Here is a 19,016-nt window from a genome sequence, read left to right as displayed (position 1 = left end):
CTCATACACTCGATTTAAGAGTGCAACATTCGTTATTGAATATAATATATACTTTGGATCACCAATACATACAACTGAGTAAGTATTGTTTTTCTTGAATCTGGTATACTACTGATCACGCAGAAATTTTCTGACAACTATGGGTCCGCGATAATTTTGAAATTCCGTTAATATTGGCAACACTAGTTTATAATCTTTAATTACATATTTTCAATACTATGTTGAACGGTATCACGATCTCTACTAATTTTGATTTTAACACTCCCGTTACTGTAATGTCACATTAGGTTACCAAGCCCAATAAACTGTAGATATTTCAGTTAATATGCACTTCATCATCTTAATATTTCGGCTATTTCTAGAGTCATCAATATTACGTTATAAGTATTATCATTTTCAAAATCGATAGCATTATCCAGTAGATACATATAATTGATAGATGCCCGTCATATTTCATTTACCTATCGTACACTATAAATGCACATTGCAAACAGAACGTTACTGAATTCCCATTACGAACAAAAGAAATTAATCTAAAAGTTTATGCGATGAAGTGGTACAAACTCAATTGTGAGAAAGTGAAATGAAAGTTAGGGGTGAGATCAAGATAGTATTATTTCTTGTAGGCTGTATGAATGTACATATTATATAATTAATCGTATGATTGTAATTGCGTTTTGACGCATTTTTTATTTATTAAGGAAACAAACAGTTACATTTTGATTACAAAAATATGTTTAAAAATAGAATAGTGAAAAGTTAGTGCAACCAGCAAAGAAATTGATCATTATATAAAGCTTTATATATGTTGCCAAAATAAGCATTTTTCTTTTACCTACTGTAATATTGTCAATATTGTACGGTAACCTAAGATGACATCACCGGAACGGACGGAATTTATTAGCATCGTGAAGGAAAGGTTAATGTACTTACTTTTACATTCCGGTTAATGTGTTTTACTAATTAAGCAACCTGTGCAATATTAATTAACTAACACAGATATCTCTAACAACTCAGTGCATATACGTCTGGAAGAGATCTTTCGCAACTATAAAATCTCTAGACAACGTGATGTTCTCGTGGAACCTTGGTTGGGGTTTCACTATTGTAAGCGAGCCAAACCGGTACTAATTATTTTTAAAGAATGTATATGAATTAATTACTTTAAATTTTGTTTTATGGTACCTAATATGACTTTCTACCAATACACTTATTGGTAACTGAATTTCAAGTTTATACCTAGTTATGTATATTTTTGAGGATCCCTCTGTGAATCAATGAATACGCAATGTTGAAGCACTGTGTATTTATTTTACGTATTTATATATTTTACTAACATAGTACCTACGTAGATTTGGGTGACTTGTTTATTTAAATAATTGTTATTACTTATTTCTCTACGTTTTACTAAGGGTGCCACTGGTATATATTTTTACTTAGGGTTAAAATATTCATATAATGCGTTTAAGAGTATGATTAAATAATCAGTCCCCACAAAAGTATACGCTATTTGATTCGAAATGCACGCAAAAATACAAAAATACCTTTTATTACGTATGCATTCACATTTTTATTATTTACGGCAATCAACCTTTTGTAAAAGCCTTTGGAATTCGAAACGGTTCATCCCCGGATATACTCCTTTCCTGGTAACGACAGGAACAGAATTTCCGGTGGTTGTTGAGATATATAATATAACATAACATGTACAAAAGGGAAGGCAGTGGCATGTTCGGAACCCTTATAAGAGAACGATTGAAACCAATACAAATTCAATAATTTAGAGAATTCCAGTGCTGTAATAGAAAATTTCGTTATGGCTTTTCTTTTTGGTATCAAAATATCAGTGACAAAATCTTGAATAGCCTACGTCGTCCGGATACTTGAGTAAAGGCACTTTTCACGTTGTCGCTACACATATAGACGACTTTCTTAGTTTTTATGCAATATTATTTACTGCACACATAGTTATGAGCTATCCTGGGAAGTGTTGTGAAAATTCGTTACTAATAATATTATGATACCACCATTTAAGTGTTTTTTTTTTTTTTTTAAAGCGTTTATGCATAATAATGAGAGTACTAATAATTTGACTTAGATGTACTTTAAGTCAATACTAAATCAGTGTCAATGAACGATACGACAACACAATACTGTATTATAGATACCTGTAGCAATTAATATCCTTATGCTTGTCAGCATGAATTCCAACAACGTAAAATCAAAAAGCCATTTCACTATCAATTGGTTCATCTAGCAACAACGTTTTTATTACAGGCAATGATATAGCAATCGACTATCTTATGCTTGCTAATTAAAACATCTCGTAGTCGTAAGACACTGCAATTAGCAGGTTTCTCAATCATAACCTAGATCAAAAATGATTTGGTCCTAGATAAACAGTAACTTTTGTAATGTATTGATTTCTGATATATAAATAGCGAAGGACGATAGATCAGACTCAGTCTCACTCTTCACTCCTGACTCGTCATTTGATCATAGTCACTCGACTCGACTGTCATTCGATCTCGGTATTATCGTCTTTCGTATTATTCGTCTGAGCACGATCTCACCGTGATTCCTCTACAAGTCTATACCGTTAACCTTTACTCCTGTAGTGGTCAATGACTTCGGGCCTTGTCAGCATTATTTCAACAGTTTTATAACTAGCAAGTCATTTAAACTATCGCACAATCGTCGTATCTACAGTCAGCATATTTTATCATATATAGACGCGTTGCCTGTCCTTGCTGAGTGTTTCCGTTAGACCTGCACATTCAAATCCGTGGTGCCACGACCGCCTTGCTCGGGGGTCTGGGGGCGGAGGTTGGCGGTATCTTTATATCGCCGCCCTGAGGACTTGGATCCATGAGCCGGTGCGCTCGAAAACTTATTGTACGCGACCTGGTGTATGACACGGCGCTGCGTGCGTGGCAGGGGCGATGGACCACTTCTTCCAAGGGCAGACAAACGCATTTGTTTTTTCCTAATATAAAATGGCGCATGGAGATAACCAGATTGACTCCAGACCATTGGACTTCTCAGTTCTTAACCGGACACGGTGGTTTTGCCTCCAAGCTCTGTCAGCTTGGCCTAATAGAATCTCCGACTTGCTTATGTGACGAATTGCAGGATGCCGATCACATCCTCTGGGAGTGTCCCCATATGTCGGTTGAAAGGGAAGAGCTTCTCAAGTCGGTCCGACCCTCAGTTGGACCGGTCGGCCATTGCGACTTGGTATCTACGAGGGAAAATTTCTCAGCTTTTAAAAAGTTTGCGGCATTATACGGCGAGCGAGAAGGTCTTTTCTCATCGAGAATTGACCGTAATACATTATATGGAAGTAGGGATCACGCACACTCTAGTGCACGCCAACCAAGGTCTTGAGAAGTTGCTCCTGGGACACTTTCGGCACAAATTTGAACAGCGCCTATCGTTCGTTACGCCACGGTATACGCCTGCTTAACGGGTGTGGAGACGTGGCGGGTGGTGGAGGGAAAAGCAAGTCAGCATATTATACACGTGTGACATTATTTGATGGGATCAAAACGTTCGAAGTGCAATAATGCAGAGGCCAGCAGATTTCTCAATTGCAAACTTCATCAACAATGACTCGCAATTTAACGAATATTCATACATTAAATTAGCAGGTCATAGTTGATGAGTTAGTTAGTCTAAATACCTTTTAATATAAATCATAATCTTCGTCCGATCTGTAAAGCTTAGTGTAAGTTGCTCCGCACAGCATTCTATTCAACTGAGCTCGGACCTCGGAACAGTATCATAAGTATTGTAACACAACGCTCTTGTATCGACTGTTTACGCTGCAAATAAAACTCGCTCCTCTATCCATCGGAGCAACCACACAAATCTTGACTTCTCATCTCTCCTCCTGACGACTCTCCATCCACATGTCCTGGTCTTCCCCAAACACAGCGATCTTCGTCCCACAACCACGAGACCCGCGAAACTCCCACCATAATAACTCTTTGTGACTTTTCATCAAGATAATAAACGCTACATCCATCCCTACTACTGCTGCCTTTATCAACCCTCAACACCTGCCCCTCATCATCTCCAAATTCTCACTAATTCGATGGGGCTGTACTACGAAATGCCGTTGATGAATTTTAGAATAAGTAATTTACGTGTTTATATTTGACATAATATATGAGCAGCTAGTTATCACATCAATGTTATTAAATAATCTGACAATATTTTTGAAAAATCCTGACGCCACCTATATATAAATCACAGTTTGTAATATTAATCAATTTAATTAAATTAAAAAGTAGTCGTAATATGTCAGCAGAATTTTAAAACAGTCCCCAGTTACTTATGTGGAGGTGTTATCCGTAAGAAAAAAACTTGCTTCGGTAGATTAAATAGTAAGTTTTCGTCCTGCAAGGGATAGATTTATGTGGGAATCTTACTCGGTCCATGGTTGTTTTTTTTTTCTATGAGAATGGGTATGTTTTTGAGTGATTCTAATGGGTCATTCTAATGTAATCTATTAACTTATATTTGGGTCCTTTTAACGAAATCCATGTCAAAAACCGTTTACCCGAGTCTCTTATACAAATTTTCACCATATTTACCGTCTTAACTGTAGTTGTTATTAGTATTATTAACAAAAAAAAATTCGGTTAATGTCACACCTTAAAATTGTCACCGATTGCGGGATGTCTCCTCTGAGGGTCTAGAGAGGCAGGAACCATTTCGAGCTGACTCATAGTAATGGTCGATTATGAAAATAAATAAATATTCGGCAACGCTGGAAGTCCCAGCCATTGAAAAAATATCTGGCAACGTTGCAATTGTACACCGCTTTTTGTGTGGGAGATTGCTTACAGCGGAAGAGGTAATGCTTGCAGCGCTAAAGTGCTCGGAAGCGCAACCATGATTTTGGTATGCAGACGCCTCTAGACATCCAAACTGTAAACAAGTGTCAAACTCTCTTCCTTAGCAAAAAAATGTATAAAAATGTAGCTGTAAATAGTAAAAGTCAAATAAATATCGTCGTTTTCGACCAATCCGAGGTGTTTATTTGTTCACTCCCAAGTCTCAATAACAGACGATAACCAGCAAACTGAGCGAGAAGAGGAAGCACCCTCTCGCTCTGGCACTTGAAGGAAGATTTCGTCATTAAGTTAGGTCATGATGACCAATCTTTGGTATAAACTATAAAGCTAGGCAGAAAGTTTGGCTCCGAAACGTGTCGTTCTTTTTCGTAACTATCCGAATTGAACTGCACTTAATTTTTACTGAAAATGAAACTGGTATTAAATCATATCACAGATAGATAATTCGACGTCAAAATATGTTTTAAACCTGATTGGCTTCATGACTGAAGCGATAAACGAAAACTTGGTTATATTATTATGTGTTATTAAAATGCCTTTATGATACTTACAAAATTTATAAATTTGTGATTTATTGAATTGAAAGAGAACAATATTTAAAATGGAGAAAGGTTTTCTAACAAGCAAGCCACTGACAAACTGTCGGCCGCATACAGTTAACACGAACCGTTTTCCGTTTTATTCCCTACTTTTAAGCGATATTTTCCCGCATCCGCCGATGTTTTACCGCCAAAAGTTATCAATATAAATTGATTCTGATCAAATATTAACAATGGAAAATCGAAAACACGCCACGGCTTCAATCGCGCTAAATTAATAAATCGTTAAATTATGTTTTTGAATACTTCCTGATTTGTTTTGAAACATCAAAACCATAATTTATTGCTGTATTGTGAAATTATATTTTACATAAATATGCTGAAATGAGGGTCATTAAGATGACGCTTTTCTTGGTTGAAGAATTTTCGTCAATGGTTTGAACAAAGGACATCATCGCTTTTCAAAGCGGCCGTAAATGCAGTGTGATTTATATTTGTATTATTTGTAGGTACATAATAAAACCTGGTCAAAGAGTCAAAGAGAGAGACTATAATATAAGAGTTGTATGAATTTTTTATATTAAAATATTTTTATTCCAGATCAAATTTAATTTAGTTGTGTTTCAATAAAAAAAATAGCAGTTAGTTTTCACGTTTTGCTCGGGGTTTGATTATTTTTCTACTTTATTGTTCAACTTTTGTATGTGTGTCTATGTACGAATGTTCGTATGTGTATGTGGGATGGACCAAAAGATATTAGGGACAGTATCCGGCCTGTAAGCCGTAGGTTATCTATATATTATGATCTAAATCATCATCATAATCAGCCCGGGTCGACTCTCTGCTTGGTGAATGCCTCACTTACCTCATTCTACCCTTATCAATCCCCAGTTCTTTGCTGCCACTACATATGCCAACCAATCCCACAATGGTGACTGAATGAAAACGAATAATCAAAAGTCCCGTGAAAAATTAAACACACAATCGAAAAACGTGTTCCAACAACATAACACTTAAAAATATCGAAATCTTTCGATAAACTTACCTCCTTCACTCCAAGTTCAGACAATTATAAACGCGTGAACCGCCAAATTCAAAATTGCGTATCAAGGATTGCCTCAGCACCTCAAGATCATGATATCACCAGCGGAAAGGTATTCTAACATATTATCATTTTACACCCAAAAAGTGATAAATATAGCACATTTATCACTTTATGTATTCAGGCAGTTAATGATCACAATAAGTTAACTGTCAAAGTGCTTATAACATCCCCTCTCATGGCTTTGCTAACTTTTAGAGCGAGATAGAGTACGTAAATTACATATTGAAAATTGAGATGGGTTGAAAAATAATCTACGTCACGGGTCACGGTCACTGCCTTAATTTACAGTTATCCGCGAGCTGTAAAATATCGAGTGGGAGTAGTAACTAGTAATATATTTTTTTGAATACACATTGCAATGACACGACTTATAAAATTGTAGGTTATATAGATATGTTCAATTCTTGTTTGACGTTTCAATACAAAATTTCGGGGTTTGGATGGAAAAAACCATAGATACGCTTGCACGAGCATACCCGATATTGACCGAGCTTCACAAAATAAATAATAGACGTATTTCACACGACAGGCGTGCAAACTTAAATTTTCGCCATGTTACGAATTACCAATTATGGTAGATAAACGCCTTGTGTATGGAATTGCTTCCGTGTTAATTTGGACCAATAAAAATAACGGAAAAGTGTTATCGTGTTAACAGTTAAGAATAGCTCTGCAGGTAGCAAATACCTACCTATAGATACGCCAGCACTTGGACCACGCTTCATATTATACAATAAAATATACAATTTGTATTAACTGGCTTTTCATGCGAAGAACGTGTACCATTGCTAGTAATTTATCATGTAGATGTCTTTATTTTTAAAAACAATTTGACAATTTACTGATATTGTTCAATTCCGTGTATCTTTATTCGATGAATGTACTATGAATTTGGCAAAGAGATTGATGCGACTCAAATTTCCAATTTCGTACCAATATGTAACAGTCTTGGCGGTTATTGTTTATTCCATCAACATAATTGCTTTTATCCCAGCTGATGTTCGGAACATAACGTATAAGAAATAAGCACATAGAATAAACTATGTACGAGCTCGCAGATACTTTTATATAAAATGAAACTGTTTTTATCGAAATACACTTAGGCGAATTTTCATGATAAAAGTTTTGCGATACGCTAAATATGCCACATAATCGTTTTTTTTAACAGCTTTTATAGGAAAGTTGGCGATCGAGCGTTGTTTTTATTTGATAATATTCATATTATATATTATTTTACAACGTTTTTATTAGCTCGTATTCTTATTTGTCCAGTGGTTGTTTATCCAGTACAAATCTTGCAATCGATTTTTAACTAACTTCCCGTCTAGCTAGACATTTGAAACTTTTAGATTATATCAGAACACGATGCCAATGCATTTTTTTAATACTTTTAGCCATCGTTAAGTAGAATTGAATTCATTTTCAGTTAATTCTGTTTTGTATGAAAAGCTATTTCGGAAGAAATCCGTAATCTAATCCACTATTATTGCTTGCTAGGGGTCTGGGGTCCTAGCAACTAAATTATTAATATATGCGTGCGTTACTATGGAAATCAATATGAATGTCAAAATGACATTTCAGTATTATTTCTATCAAGTACAAATTTTTTTGATCGTTTAAGCTAGTCAAGTCAAGTTTATATGATTCAACAGAAAATTTAAATACGTTGTATATAAAAAGTTCTTTTTATCTTGTAATTATGTATAGTTAACTACTTATGTTTAATCGCATTTATAACTAAACAATGATAGTTTGAATTTATTCAATCTTCTTCATCTTATTTTGTCATCTACTATTGGAAGTCGCCCACCATCAAGATAAATTTTGCTCTATAAGTATATACCTACCTAATCTGTTAGGCGGAATGTTTTGGTGGAGCTGCTCTCGTAAAAATTTCAGAGGTTTTTAAACCTTGTAAATGCGACGTCGTTCTCTGTTACGGAATAATTCATTAACTAAGGACTTGGCAAATGCCGTACTTTTGTCCAGTGATAATGCGGCCGAGGTATTATTATAGCTTTCTGGTTTTAATACTACGCAAAACTTCTCGGTATTTTCCAATTCATTTGATGTGTGGCTATAAAGCGCGAAATATATTATGGTTCATGTAGCGTACTATCACGTGACGTCACAGTAAGCTGCCTACGGGAAAAGTGTATAACGTCGTTTTAATTGGTGTTTAAAATGTTATCAGACTGATGTCCCATCCCGTAGCACATTTTGAGCCTTTAAACGAACATTGTCAGTTGGAAAAATCTGCCGAAATTACCAGATCAACAATGAGGTCACCTCACGTTGTACTGCACTGCATCGACACCTGCATGACTCATTGATCGTTTTTTTATCATTTTCTACATGCCTGCACATTTTCGAATCATGTCAAAATCGCGTGTTTTTTTTATATTTAGCGGTTGGCACCATGTATTTTCTATAAGAATGTTGTCTATTACTATGATCTGCAGGTTGGGTTCTGTTCAAAATATTATTGAATTTACAGAGACTCGTTACTAGGTTACTGCATCATTGAATTTACAGTGATCATCTTCGTTCAAAATATTATGCAAAATGACGAAACCATAGACACAATTTGTCGTGACATGACAGCGTGACAGTACGTGACATGCATCGCAATATAATCACAACTTAAGCCTCAACTCTTCGTTACATATCCTGGTTTAGCTCCGATATCATATCACCATGCCATATGAAAGGATTTTCATAACACAACAGTGAGTACGCAGTCTCAGATCTAGGTGACCCCTGAGGTGTCTTATTTTGAGAAAGGCAATCCTTTTTATCTCAATTATTGTTTTTATGTTGTCCGATTTTTCATTGACACAATATGTTAATAAACATTTATAGTTGGTCACATGTTTAATCGGCTTACTATTGATAACAACAGTCGTATTAGATGTCGCTATTTTTAATACTGTTGATAATTTCATTTTATTGAAGTTCATTTTTAAAGCATACAAATTGTTAACCTCTATAACCTTTTCTACTATTTCCTATAAACCTTTATAATAGATTTCCCTTTAACTACTGTACTAACCGATTTACTTAGAAAGGGTTCTTTAAAAATAGCTTCCGGGTACAAATTAAAGGGCGACGGGGACAATGTACACCCCTGTCGTACACCACGACAAATTTATATCTCCTCATTGGTATTGTTTTAAATATTTATTTTTGCTGTATGCTGCAAATATAAGTTAGCTATAAAGTGAATGTCTTTTGGATCGATGCATTTTTCCTCAACGAATTCGAGGAGTTTGGGATGTTAAATCTTTCAAATATCTTCTCGACTCTGACTAAACACATTTATTCATCAACAGTAACATATCAATATTTTTGCGAGGCCCACGATAGCCGAGCGGCTTAGGCGTCGGCTTGTAATGTCGTGTGTCCCAGGTTCGAATCCTGGGTTTCGCAAATATACATATTGTTTTTCAATTTGCGTTTGGAGTCAGAGTATAGGCCTAATAGGTTGAGCAATTGGCTAACATCCATTTCTGGTAAAAACAAACACCTTTTGATACAAACATCCACTCTGTTTAGGCCGATATGATCTTATTAGGATCGTAAATGGTCTAATAAACTATTATTGACATTAGAAAAGTGCTTCGGGAGAACCCACACCATCTGTGAAACCAAATCGTGTGTCTATCACACAATATGTCATTTTTATATTATCTAAAAATCGTATTGTGAATGATTTTTAAATTCAATGTATAACACGCTTATTTTCTTGTTTTGAATCAAAACAAGGAACTTTAAAATAAATGCGTACAAAAATATGTTTTTTTTTTTTAAATCTGTCGATCAGAAATATATTGTAAGAAGATGGCATGTGATGAGGATGGACTACCCACGAACTCTGAGCAACATAAGTACAGATCCCTCTATCGTTTCAAATTTGGTAGTGAAATGATTCGAAATGAAATGGCTGTTTCATATTTTTAGGACTAATTTGTTGGTAGATAGGTAGATAAAATGCTACACAATCCAGTTGGGTTATAGCTATATGATGTTATCTATGATGATGTTAATTAGGTTACTTTCAACAAAAAATATTTACAATAAATATATTATATATTATGTATAATATTAACGCTGTCTTATTTTCCGTTTCAGAATCGTGGTGGTGGGCTCGACATGAACGTGATACCAGCATGGAAGGAAGGAGTCACGGGTCGAGGAATTGTCGTCACCATCTTGGACGATGGTTTAGAGAAAGACCACCCTGATCTTCTAGTCAATTATGTAAGTTTTATTAACTATTTATTCAACGGATTCTAATTATTGAATATACATAATTTTGCAAACACTTCTGAGAAAATATATTATAACCAATAGAAAAAAAAAATTAAAAAAAAGTAAGACACCCCTAGAAATCGAACCTGCATCTCTCGGGTATCGTGCCCATACACATGAACCACTATGCTAAAGGAGTCATACTTAATTGTGATAAATTTTAACTAATTGCTTTTTATTTTCCTACTGGTTATTTATAATACAATATTTTTTTAGAAATGTTTTCAAAATTATGTACTTTCTCATTTTATTTATTGAACTCGGCTTGAATATTGTGCCAGAGTTGTAAAGGTGTGTTCTCGGAAACATTTGTACATATTAATTTGATTTATATTTAAATTTAATAATTTCTTGAGATGAAATTATGGTAGGTACTTACTTACTAAAAAGGTTTGAATCTGCGGATGAAAACTATATTTTAATATTAAAACAGCTTTAAGAGAGTACTGTCAATCAAATTGACAATGTTGACATCTACATTCTCAGTGAAATGATTTAATTGCAATTAATATAGTAATCTATCCAATGATTCTGAGAATAATTATCAGTTCCGTAACTAACTGCGTATCACTTTCAATGGCCCTTATCACTCCCTTCGTTTAGTCTTCCGCTGCACTCTTCTAGCAGCATCGTTACTTGCACAGAGTCTCCTTCACAATGAGATATTAAAAGTCAAAACTTGCCAAAGTAATAAAACCCCGGAGTGGGTATCCACTTGCAAATTGGATTTAAACGAGAATAATATAGGTGAACTTTCATTTAATTTTGATACAGAATTATAATATTTATGTACCCTTTGTATTGAATACCGATTGGTTGGGCCATTTATATTCCCATTCCATTCCTTTATTTCCCCACCTCCTAATCCCCAGTGTTATTGTCACCAGACAATCAATAAGCAATTACGGGTCAAAAGAATACCGGTAATTGCAAAGAGACATTCAGTTGCATCGCATTAGCGAGCGGGCTTCTAATAGCTTTCCGTCGCTTAAGTGACTCAATAGATACAGACTCATTCATAATCATCATTATTCATACACCCTCACATATAATCCATAAAACTGTGTCACAAAGTGCGTGAGTGTACGAACCGGGTGACCTAAAACAACAATACTGCCCGAGTGACATTTGAAACTAGACCACGGAGCCATCATACATCTTCACAAAGGTTAGTGTCTGGCACTCTGTTCCATCGCTCCCACCCCTAGATCCGACCTCCTCGTCATCCCTTAAAATAATTACAGCCCACTTAAAAAGCTCAACCACGAACATCAGTGTGGATTATGTTTTTATAAAATTAAAATAAGGTGGTTCAAATAGAAGATAAAATATCATATGCCTGATATTACCTCGTATTGTATTAAGGTTTTCTGGGTTTATTGAATATTTCAAATATCTTGCGGTGCGGTGCTTTTGTGTATTGGTAACAGTCCCCTTGGGTTTCCGCTTCCTAGAGTTTGAAAACCACTGATTTACTATTATCGGTTAGATTTCCTTGCATTTCATATACACACACATAACATACAATTAATATTCCAATGATATTGTCATGAAAGTAATTATTATTGGTATGATCCACCGAAACGTTATATGTTTCCGATGATATTCGTCGCCTATTAAAACTAATATCGCCAGGTACATCGTTTATATTGATAACGGTTGTAGAAATAGGTACCAATATAACGGCAAGGAAATAATAGCACGTCGCCTCGTTTCTACGTTGCTTAATATACATTGTAATGGTACGTTTACATCTGACACTTATACCGTTATACTTATTTTATGTGTCTGACATAAAAATTCACTTACTGTTTACATCTGCATGGATCTGACATAAAATGCTCGTATACTTCTCGTTGAAATAAAGTCTCGACACTTTATTCAATGGCAACATTTGGAATAAATATATGCGGTGTTTACATAATATGGTATTGTAACTTATTCGGACACTTATTTCGTATACTTCTCAAAAACGTTATGTTAGTTGTCAATATGGGAATGTTAAAAAAGAAAGCAGCGAGTGTTATTATTTTCTATCTTTCTATAAGTCTTTTGGCAACAAAAAGGAGGAAAAAATGGTCTAGATGGATGCGGGAATGGATTCAGCGACGAGAAGAACTTGGTGCCTTCCGTTTAATGTCAGAGTTTAAAATCGAAGATCTAACTCAATTTGTGAACTTTAGTTTGCAAGATTGGACCTTTTGCCAAAAAACAAGACACACAATTCAGAAATGCGTAGAAGAACGATTAACAGTAACATTGCGATATCTAGCACTTGATCGTCATTGCATATTCAATATAATATTATCGTACCTAATACGAGTGCAGGTGTGGGCCAAAATGAATTAGGTAATACCATTTGAAGCGCATTTTTTCTTCACAGAGTGCATCAGAATTAATCGTATGTGCCGAGAACAAGCGATATTTTATTTTCGAACAAAATCCATAGAACACGGCACATCCGATTTATTTCTCATTGTCTATGATTTTTGACAGATCGCTACAGTACATTTATCAACGTAAACGTTGGGCATACATTCATGGTGTACCTATGATAATAATTGATTGTCCGTTGTTTTAGAAATATACATATGCAATTCACTAGGTACCTGTCAAACTACGAATAATGTGTCAGGTACTTGACATAAAAGTAGACGGTGGTCCAACTTCGGTGATATATCGCTCCAAGTTCGAACTTGTCGAATACGCGGTGTTTACATTTGCGTATATAAGTAGATTGAATAAGTGGTAGGTGAGAGTCGACACACGCAAAATAAGTGGCAGATACAAATATACTTACTGTTTACACTTAAGTGAATATGGTGTCATACATAAATATGACGATATTAGTGTCAAATGTAAACGTACCATAATAACGCAAATCTTACTGCACGATGCAAGTTCACTCGTGATCATACTAGAATATAGTTAGTAGTTCTTGTTCAGCAAAGATTTCAGACTATCTATCTATGGGTACTTAGAGTAAGTTTTATGATCTTTAAGTACCAACATATTTTACTCCACTTCTGATTTCGGCCAGATTTTAGCGTGGTTGAATAGGTAACCACAGACAAAAATAATGTTCTGGGAGTCGGTGCGGTGCATTGAAAAAGAGGCAAATTAAAAATCCTGTTTATGGTCGATCTTGCAACGTTTTGTTATTATAATATACGTATTTTATACGCGATTTTTAAAATAATTAATAATAATTAAATAATAATCATGGAAGCATTTAATAAAGCACTTATTTTATTCGACGAATAATTCACAAGATTTGAGAATGTGACATTCTATAATATATTGAACATACATAATTTGAAAACATCTCATGCAAAAAAAATACGACAACCGAAGGGACTTGAATCTGTAACGGCTAGGATTAGGCTGGAATCCTACTTAATTATGACGATTTTAACTAATAGTTCTTACATGAAATGCTTATCAAATTTCATGAGATATTTTCAAATTATGTATGTTCGATAGAAGGATTTATTTACCAATGTGATTCTTCTACTGATTTCTTCACCGATGTCGTTTTAGACAGTGATGCATGATTTCATATAATATATGAAATCGTGTACTTTTTCAAATTCAATTTATTATTTAAACCGTTAAGACTTGTTTATGAGATTTCATAATACAGATTTACAGTTATTTAAAAAATATAGTATATATTTTGTAGTATACGGCTGTAAAAAATATATTGTATTTACTTTTTAATTTTTCTGGACCATAGCCAAGCGAGTCATGTAGCTGCACTTTACAATTTTTAGCCGTAGGTACTCCATGTTGCGAATTTTATATTTTATACGACACTCTGTACACGTAACCCTATTCTTTATGCATTGCCTATTCTAAAATTGATAGGTCGTTGGATTGTGTCAAAATGGATGCAATGCAGAGTGATAGTTAATAAAGAAAGAGAAACGAAGTAGCATGTCGATAGAATCAATTGAAATATCTGTCTTTTTATAATAATTTAATAAGTAACTAATTAATTCTTATTTTTATACCATACATAATATTATATAACATTTAATATTTACTTAAAATTATTAAATTGGTAAACCATTGATCATATTATGCAATTAAATACACACACTATTTAGAGACGTCCGTGTAGGTCGTGGGTCCTGGGTTCGAATCCCGGGTCTGGAAAACTCACATGTATCCAGAGTGTGGATCTTATAGGTTGAGCAAGTGAATAACATCAATTTATCGTAAATACGAAAATGTATGCATGTGAAACATGGACACTTAACGTAAGCGAAATTAAAAAATTACGAGTATCGCAACGTGGCATGGAAAGGTGCATGTTGCGCATAACGCGTAAAGATCATAAAATATACCAATGGGTAAGGAAGCAAGCAGACAAGAGTACGCGATGTGATAGAGGTCGCTAAGCATAATTATGTAATGGCATTGGGCTAGACATGCCGCTCAGCAAATGGACAACCAATGTACAAATGCCGTCATACAGTGGTACCCAAGAGGCACTAAACGCCCATAGGGACGCCATTAAACCCGCTGGATAGACGCGATCATAAAGTTCGGTGAAAGTACGTGGCAGCAAAGAACTAAGGACCGAGAAGAGTGGAGAGAGCTGGGGGAGGTCGTCATTTAGCAGTGGATTGACCCCAGTTGATGATGATGATGACAAAAATCTGTTAATAAAACCCCCACACTGTGGAGGCTTAAATGATATTAGGATCGAACATAGTAAAAAAAAATTGACCTACGTAATATATTATATCTTTTCATAAGTAGTATTTATCATTCTCATTTCCTTGTACAACTGTGTGTCAAATGGTTTCAAAATTGCATAATAACATGATAAAATTATGCTTAAGTTTGTAGTTTAATATTATTATGTAGGTCTTTTTTAAATATATATATATTTAAAATTATAATAATATATGCAGTGTTGAATAAATTCGAAGGTCCCGAAAATCATACATATTTTTTTGAAATTGTGTAGTCATCAGCATTATTTCTTCTGATATATTGAAATCACACTTTCTTTTATTTTCGGCACATGATGCCATGTGTTTTGAATGTTCTTCGGTTTCAATTGCTATTTTCGTTCGTAAAAAAATATTTTTAGTTTCACTCATATTGAACGCGATATATCAAAACGTCGACATCTTCACAGTGCTAATGCATTGAACTTACATATTATTATCACTTGTACATGCCTTCGTGGTTATTTTTGCTTCCCGCTTTTTAATATGAAAAAATTGCATCCGACGGCGTCGGTGATAAATTTCCTTCAAAGACGTAAATGAAATTTGGCCTCGACTCTCACCCATCGCATTTTTTAGAGTAACTCAATAAAGAAAACTTGAGCCATAATAATATATATTTAAAAAAATCGGTGTGTGTACTTATGTACGCGCGTTAGAAGTTATACTTCTTTGGCGTAACAAAACAAAATAAGCCGTTACCTGACTCTATTAATATTAGTAGATTAGGTTGATGAAAACGCACCGCGATGCATCTGTGTCTCATATAGAACATGATAATTGTAATTTAATAATTGTATTGGACCAAAACTCATTGTTGCCATACAGCGGTTATAATCGATTCAGGAATGCCCATGATGAATTTAAAAAATAACAAAACAAAAAAAAATATTCAAAATTTATTAGGTAATAATATATTATATAATATATCATGATATGTTAGGTATATATACAATCTTCTTATTTTGATACAGTTTTCTATTGAAGGCAGCTTCTGCTGCCTTCTTAATCAAATACGATTTAAAACTTCCATCTGGACATGAGGAAACTCCTAAGCCGTTACCCTGAGTCTATTAATATTACAGTGGATTAGGTTGATGAAAACGTACGCGATTCATCTGTGTCTCATATAGCACATGATAATTGTAATTTTATTATTGTATTGGACCAAAACTCATTTTTGCCATACATATAAGCGATTCAGAAGTGCCCATGATGAATTAATAAAAAAATCAAATTTTAATGTATTTTTTTTAATTATTTACCAACTTAAAATTCACAAAATTTATTTATTTATTGATATATAATGTTACTCATAAATAATACTTACATAAATATGGCCTCAAATCTTGATACACAATCATTACAATGAAAAATAAATATATATTTATATCCAATATAAATAAAGTTCAAGTGAAATAACAGTGTGAAATGTTAGTCTCCAGAAATTTGTTTAAAACATATATTTTTATTATGACACAATATATTGGTTATGTATACAACACGTGCTCTTTACTTGATTGTATTGAACGACTAACTCAATGACACTATGCGCATGCGCATGTAACCTTGAGACCGAAATGAATATAATCATAATAATAAATTATATGTGTTACATCGGTGCGCAAAACCTCGTCACACGACAAAAATACACTCTGATCTGTTTTCCCAAAAACGCCAAAAGAAGTATAACTTCAAAAAACAAAAATTGTATCATTTGCCTGAAACAAGTCAATGTTGAATGAAAGCACTAAGCTAATTCTATTCGCCTAGGTCATGTGCGTTACGTTGCGATGTACGTATATATTCTTATAAATCTAAATTATATAGTTTGTCGACTACCGTTCTACCGGTATACTTTACTTTCAGGCATTGTTTATAATATATTGAATGACTAGATTTGTCCAGCTCCGTATCTGCAAATCTTTACATATGCAGTTGGCTGTATTACAGCTTACTGTGAGAGTTTGTATCGGCAGTAGATGGCCGTATATTATTTAGATCAAATTCATGTCCAAATAAAACACTTACAAATACCAGGAGAATACAATAAAGATGGGTACGTAAATTAAGAACGGAACAGATTTTTTTTCTTAACTGTTAATTCTTGAAGTAGTTAAGTCTTTATACCTATAATGTTTTGTATTTCTGCCCACTTTTTAACTTTAACAATTAATTGAAAATGTTTTAATTTGTGTAGACAACTTTTTACCCCTTCGTGAAATATAAGATGGGTAAAAATTGTACATTAAATACACCCACGATGGCCGCGCGGCTTAAGCGTTGGTCTATTGCGTCGTGGGTCCCAGGTTCGAACCCTGGGTCTAACAAGTACACATATTGTTTTTCAATTTGTGTAGGAGTCAGAGTATAGACCTAATAGGTTGAGCAAGTGGCTGACATCCATTTCTTGTAAAAACAAAATCTGTCAATACAAACCTCCACTCTGTGGAGGCCCATATGATCCTATTAGTATCGGACATGGTTGAAAGAAAGAGGAAAAATTGTATTCGGATTGAATGATTTTCTTTCATTTATGACACGGCTTGTTGGTTTCGATGAATTTTCTTTCGTACACGTGTTTTAGTACAATTTACACGTGTTATATTGTGTAAAGCTCTCTTCTCCTGATTTCGGCTCATCCACTTTATATTAAGAAAATTCTCGTTTTGAAATCCATCGGCAATTTATATTTCAGTCTGTCATTGATATATTATCAGAGATACTCTCTGTATGGTGGAATACGATTCAAGTATTTGATTTGATTTTTTTATTTCTTTTTCAAGATGTTTGTCATTTCGAGTGTCTTACATTAAATGAATTCGGAATATATTATTTTCCTTTTGCGCGTTAGTTTCATATATATACGGGCGTATTACGACGTATTTGAGTTATTTTCAAATAATATGACTTTTATGAGTTTATTCATGAGTAAGTAGATATAGTTAAAATTGGATTGATCTGTTTTTATTAAATTGTTTTGTTCAGAACACTGACTCTGATCGATATTGATTGTATGTAATCACTTTTGTGATATAGTAGTTACGTTATTTACATTATTTAATTAAAATCATAACCGGATTACGTCACCACTCTTTAATAGTTGATGAACGTGATAATGAAAAGTGATTGGACGAAACCGGACCTGATCTTAGGACGTATTAAGTATAATAAATGAATAAAAAAAACGCAACACCTATATTATTCTTATTCTGCATACTTCAACCAGTCCTGTTCATTATTAAAATTATATATTGGTAAATTTTAATTACTACATTGTTTTTTTCTACCAAGAATATTGACTGTTCAAATTTAGAGTGATTATAATAGATATATGAGATGAGATATTATGATTGCTAGTAGAGAATACGCTTTATAACTTTGCACTTTTTCCATTTTTACTACACTAATACGCCTGTTTGCCTCGTATAAAATTATATCAAACTACATTCACTCG

General features: G+C 34.1%; 1 protein-coding gene across 1 annotated transcript in view; it reads left to right on the top strand.

Moving 5' to 3' along the window:
• The window catches only part of LOC147072887 (furin-like protease 1, isoforms 1/1-X/2), a gene marked incomplete at its 5' end in the record, with an annotated part of 100,347 nt that overhangs the window by 16,026 nt on the left and 65,305 nt on the right, over window positions 1–19,016 (top strand). The window contains one exon of the mRNA XM_085945746.1: window positions 10,638–10,766. Within this exon, the coding sequence (XP_085801872.1) occupies window positions 10,638–10,766 (129 nt within the window). The remainder of the gene's footprint in view (window positions 1–10,637; window positions 10,767–19,016) is intronic.

This window comes from Rhyacophila brunnea, unplaced genomic scaffold (assembly GCF_057557595.1).
Source record: "Rhyacophila brunnea isolate RB1 unplaced genomic scaffold, BYU_Rbru_1.0 scaffold_19, whole genome shotgun sequence".
Lineage (NCBI taxonomy): Eukaryota > Metazoa > Arthropoda > Insecta > Trichoptera > Rhyacophilidae > Rhyacophila > Rhyacophila brunnea.
The sequence above is the reverse complement of the archived record's forward strand: the minus strand, read 5'-3'. Positions and strand labels throughout refer to the sequence as shown.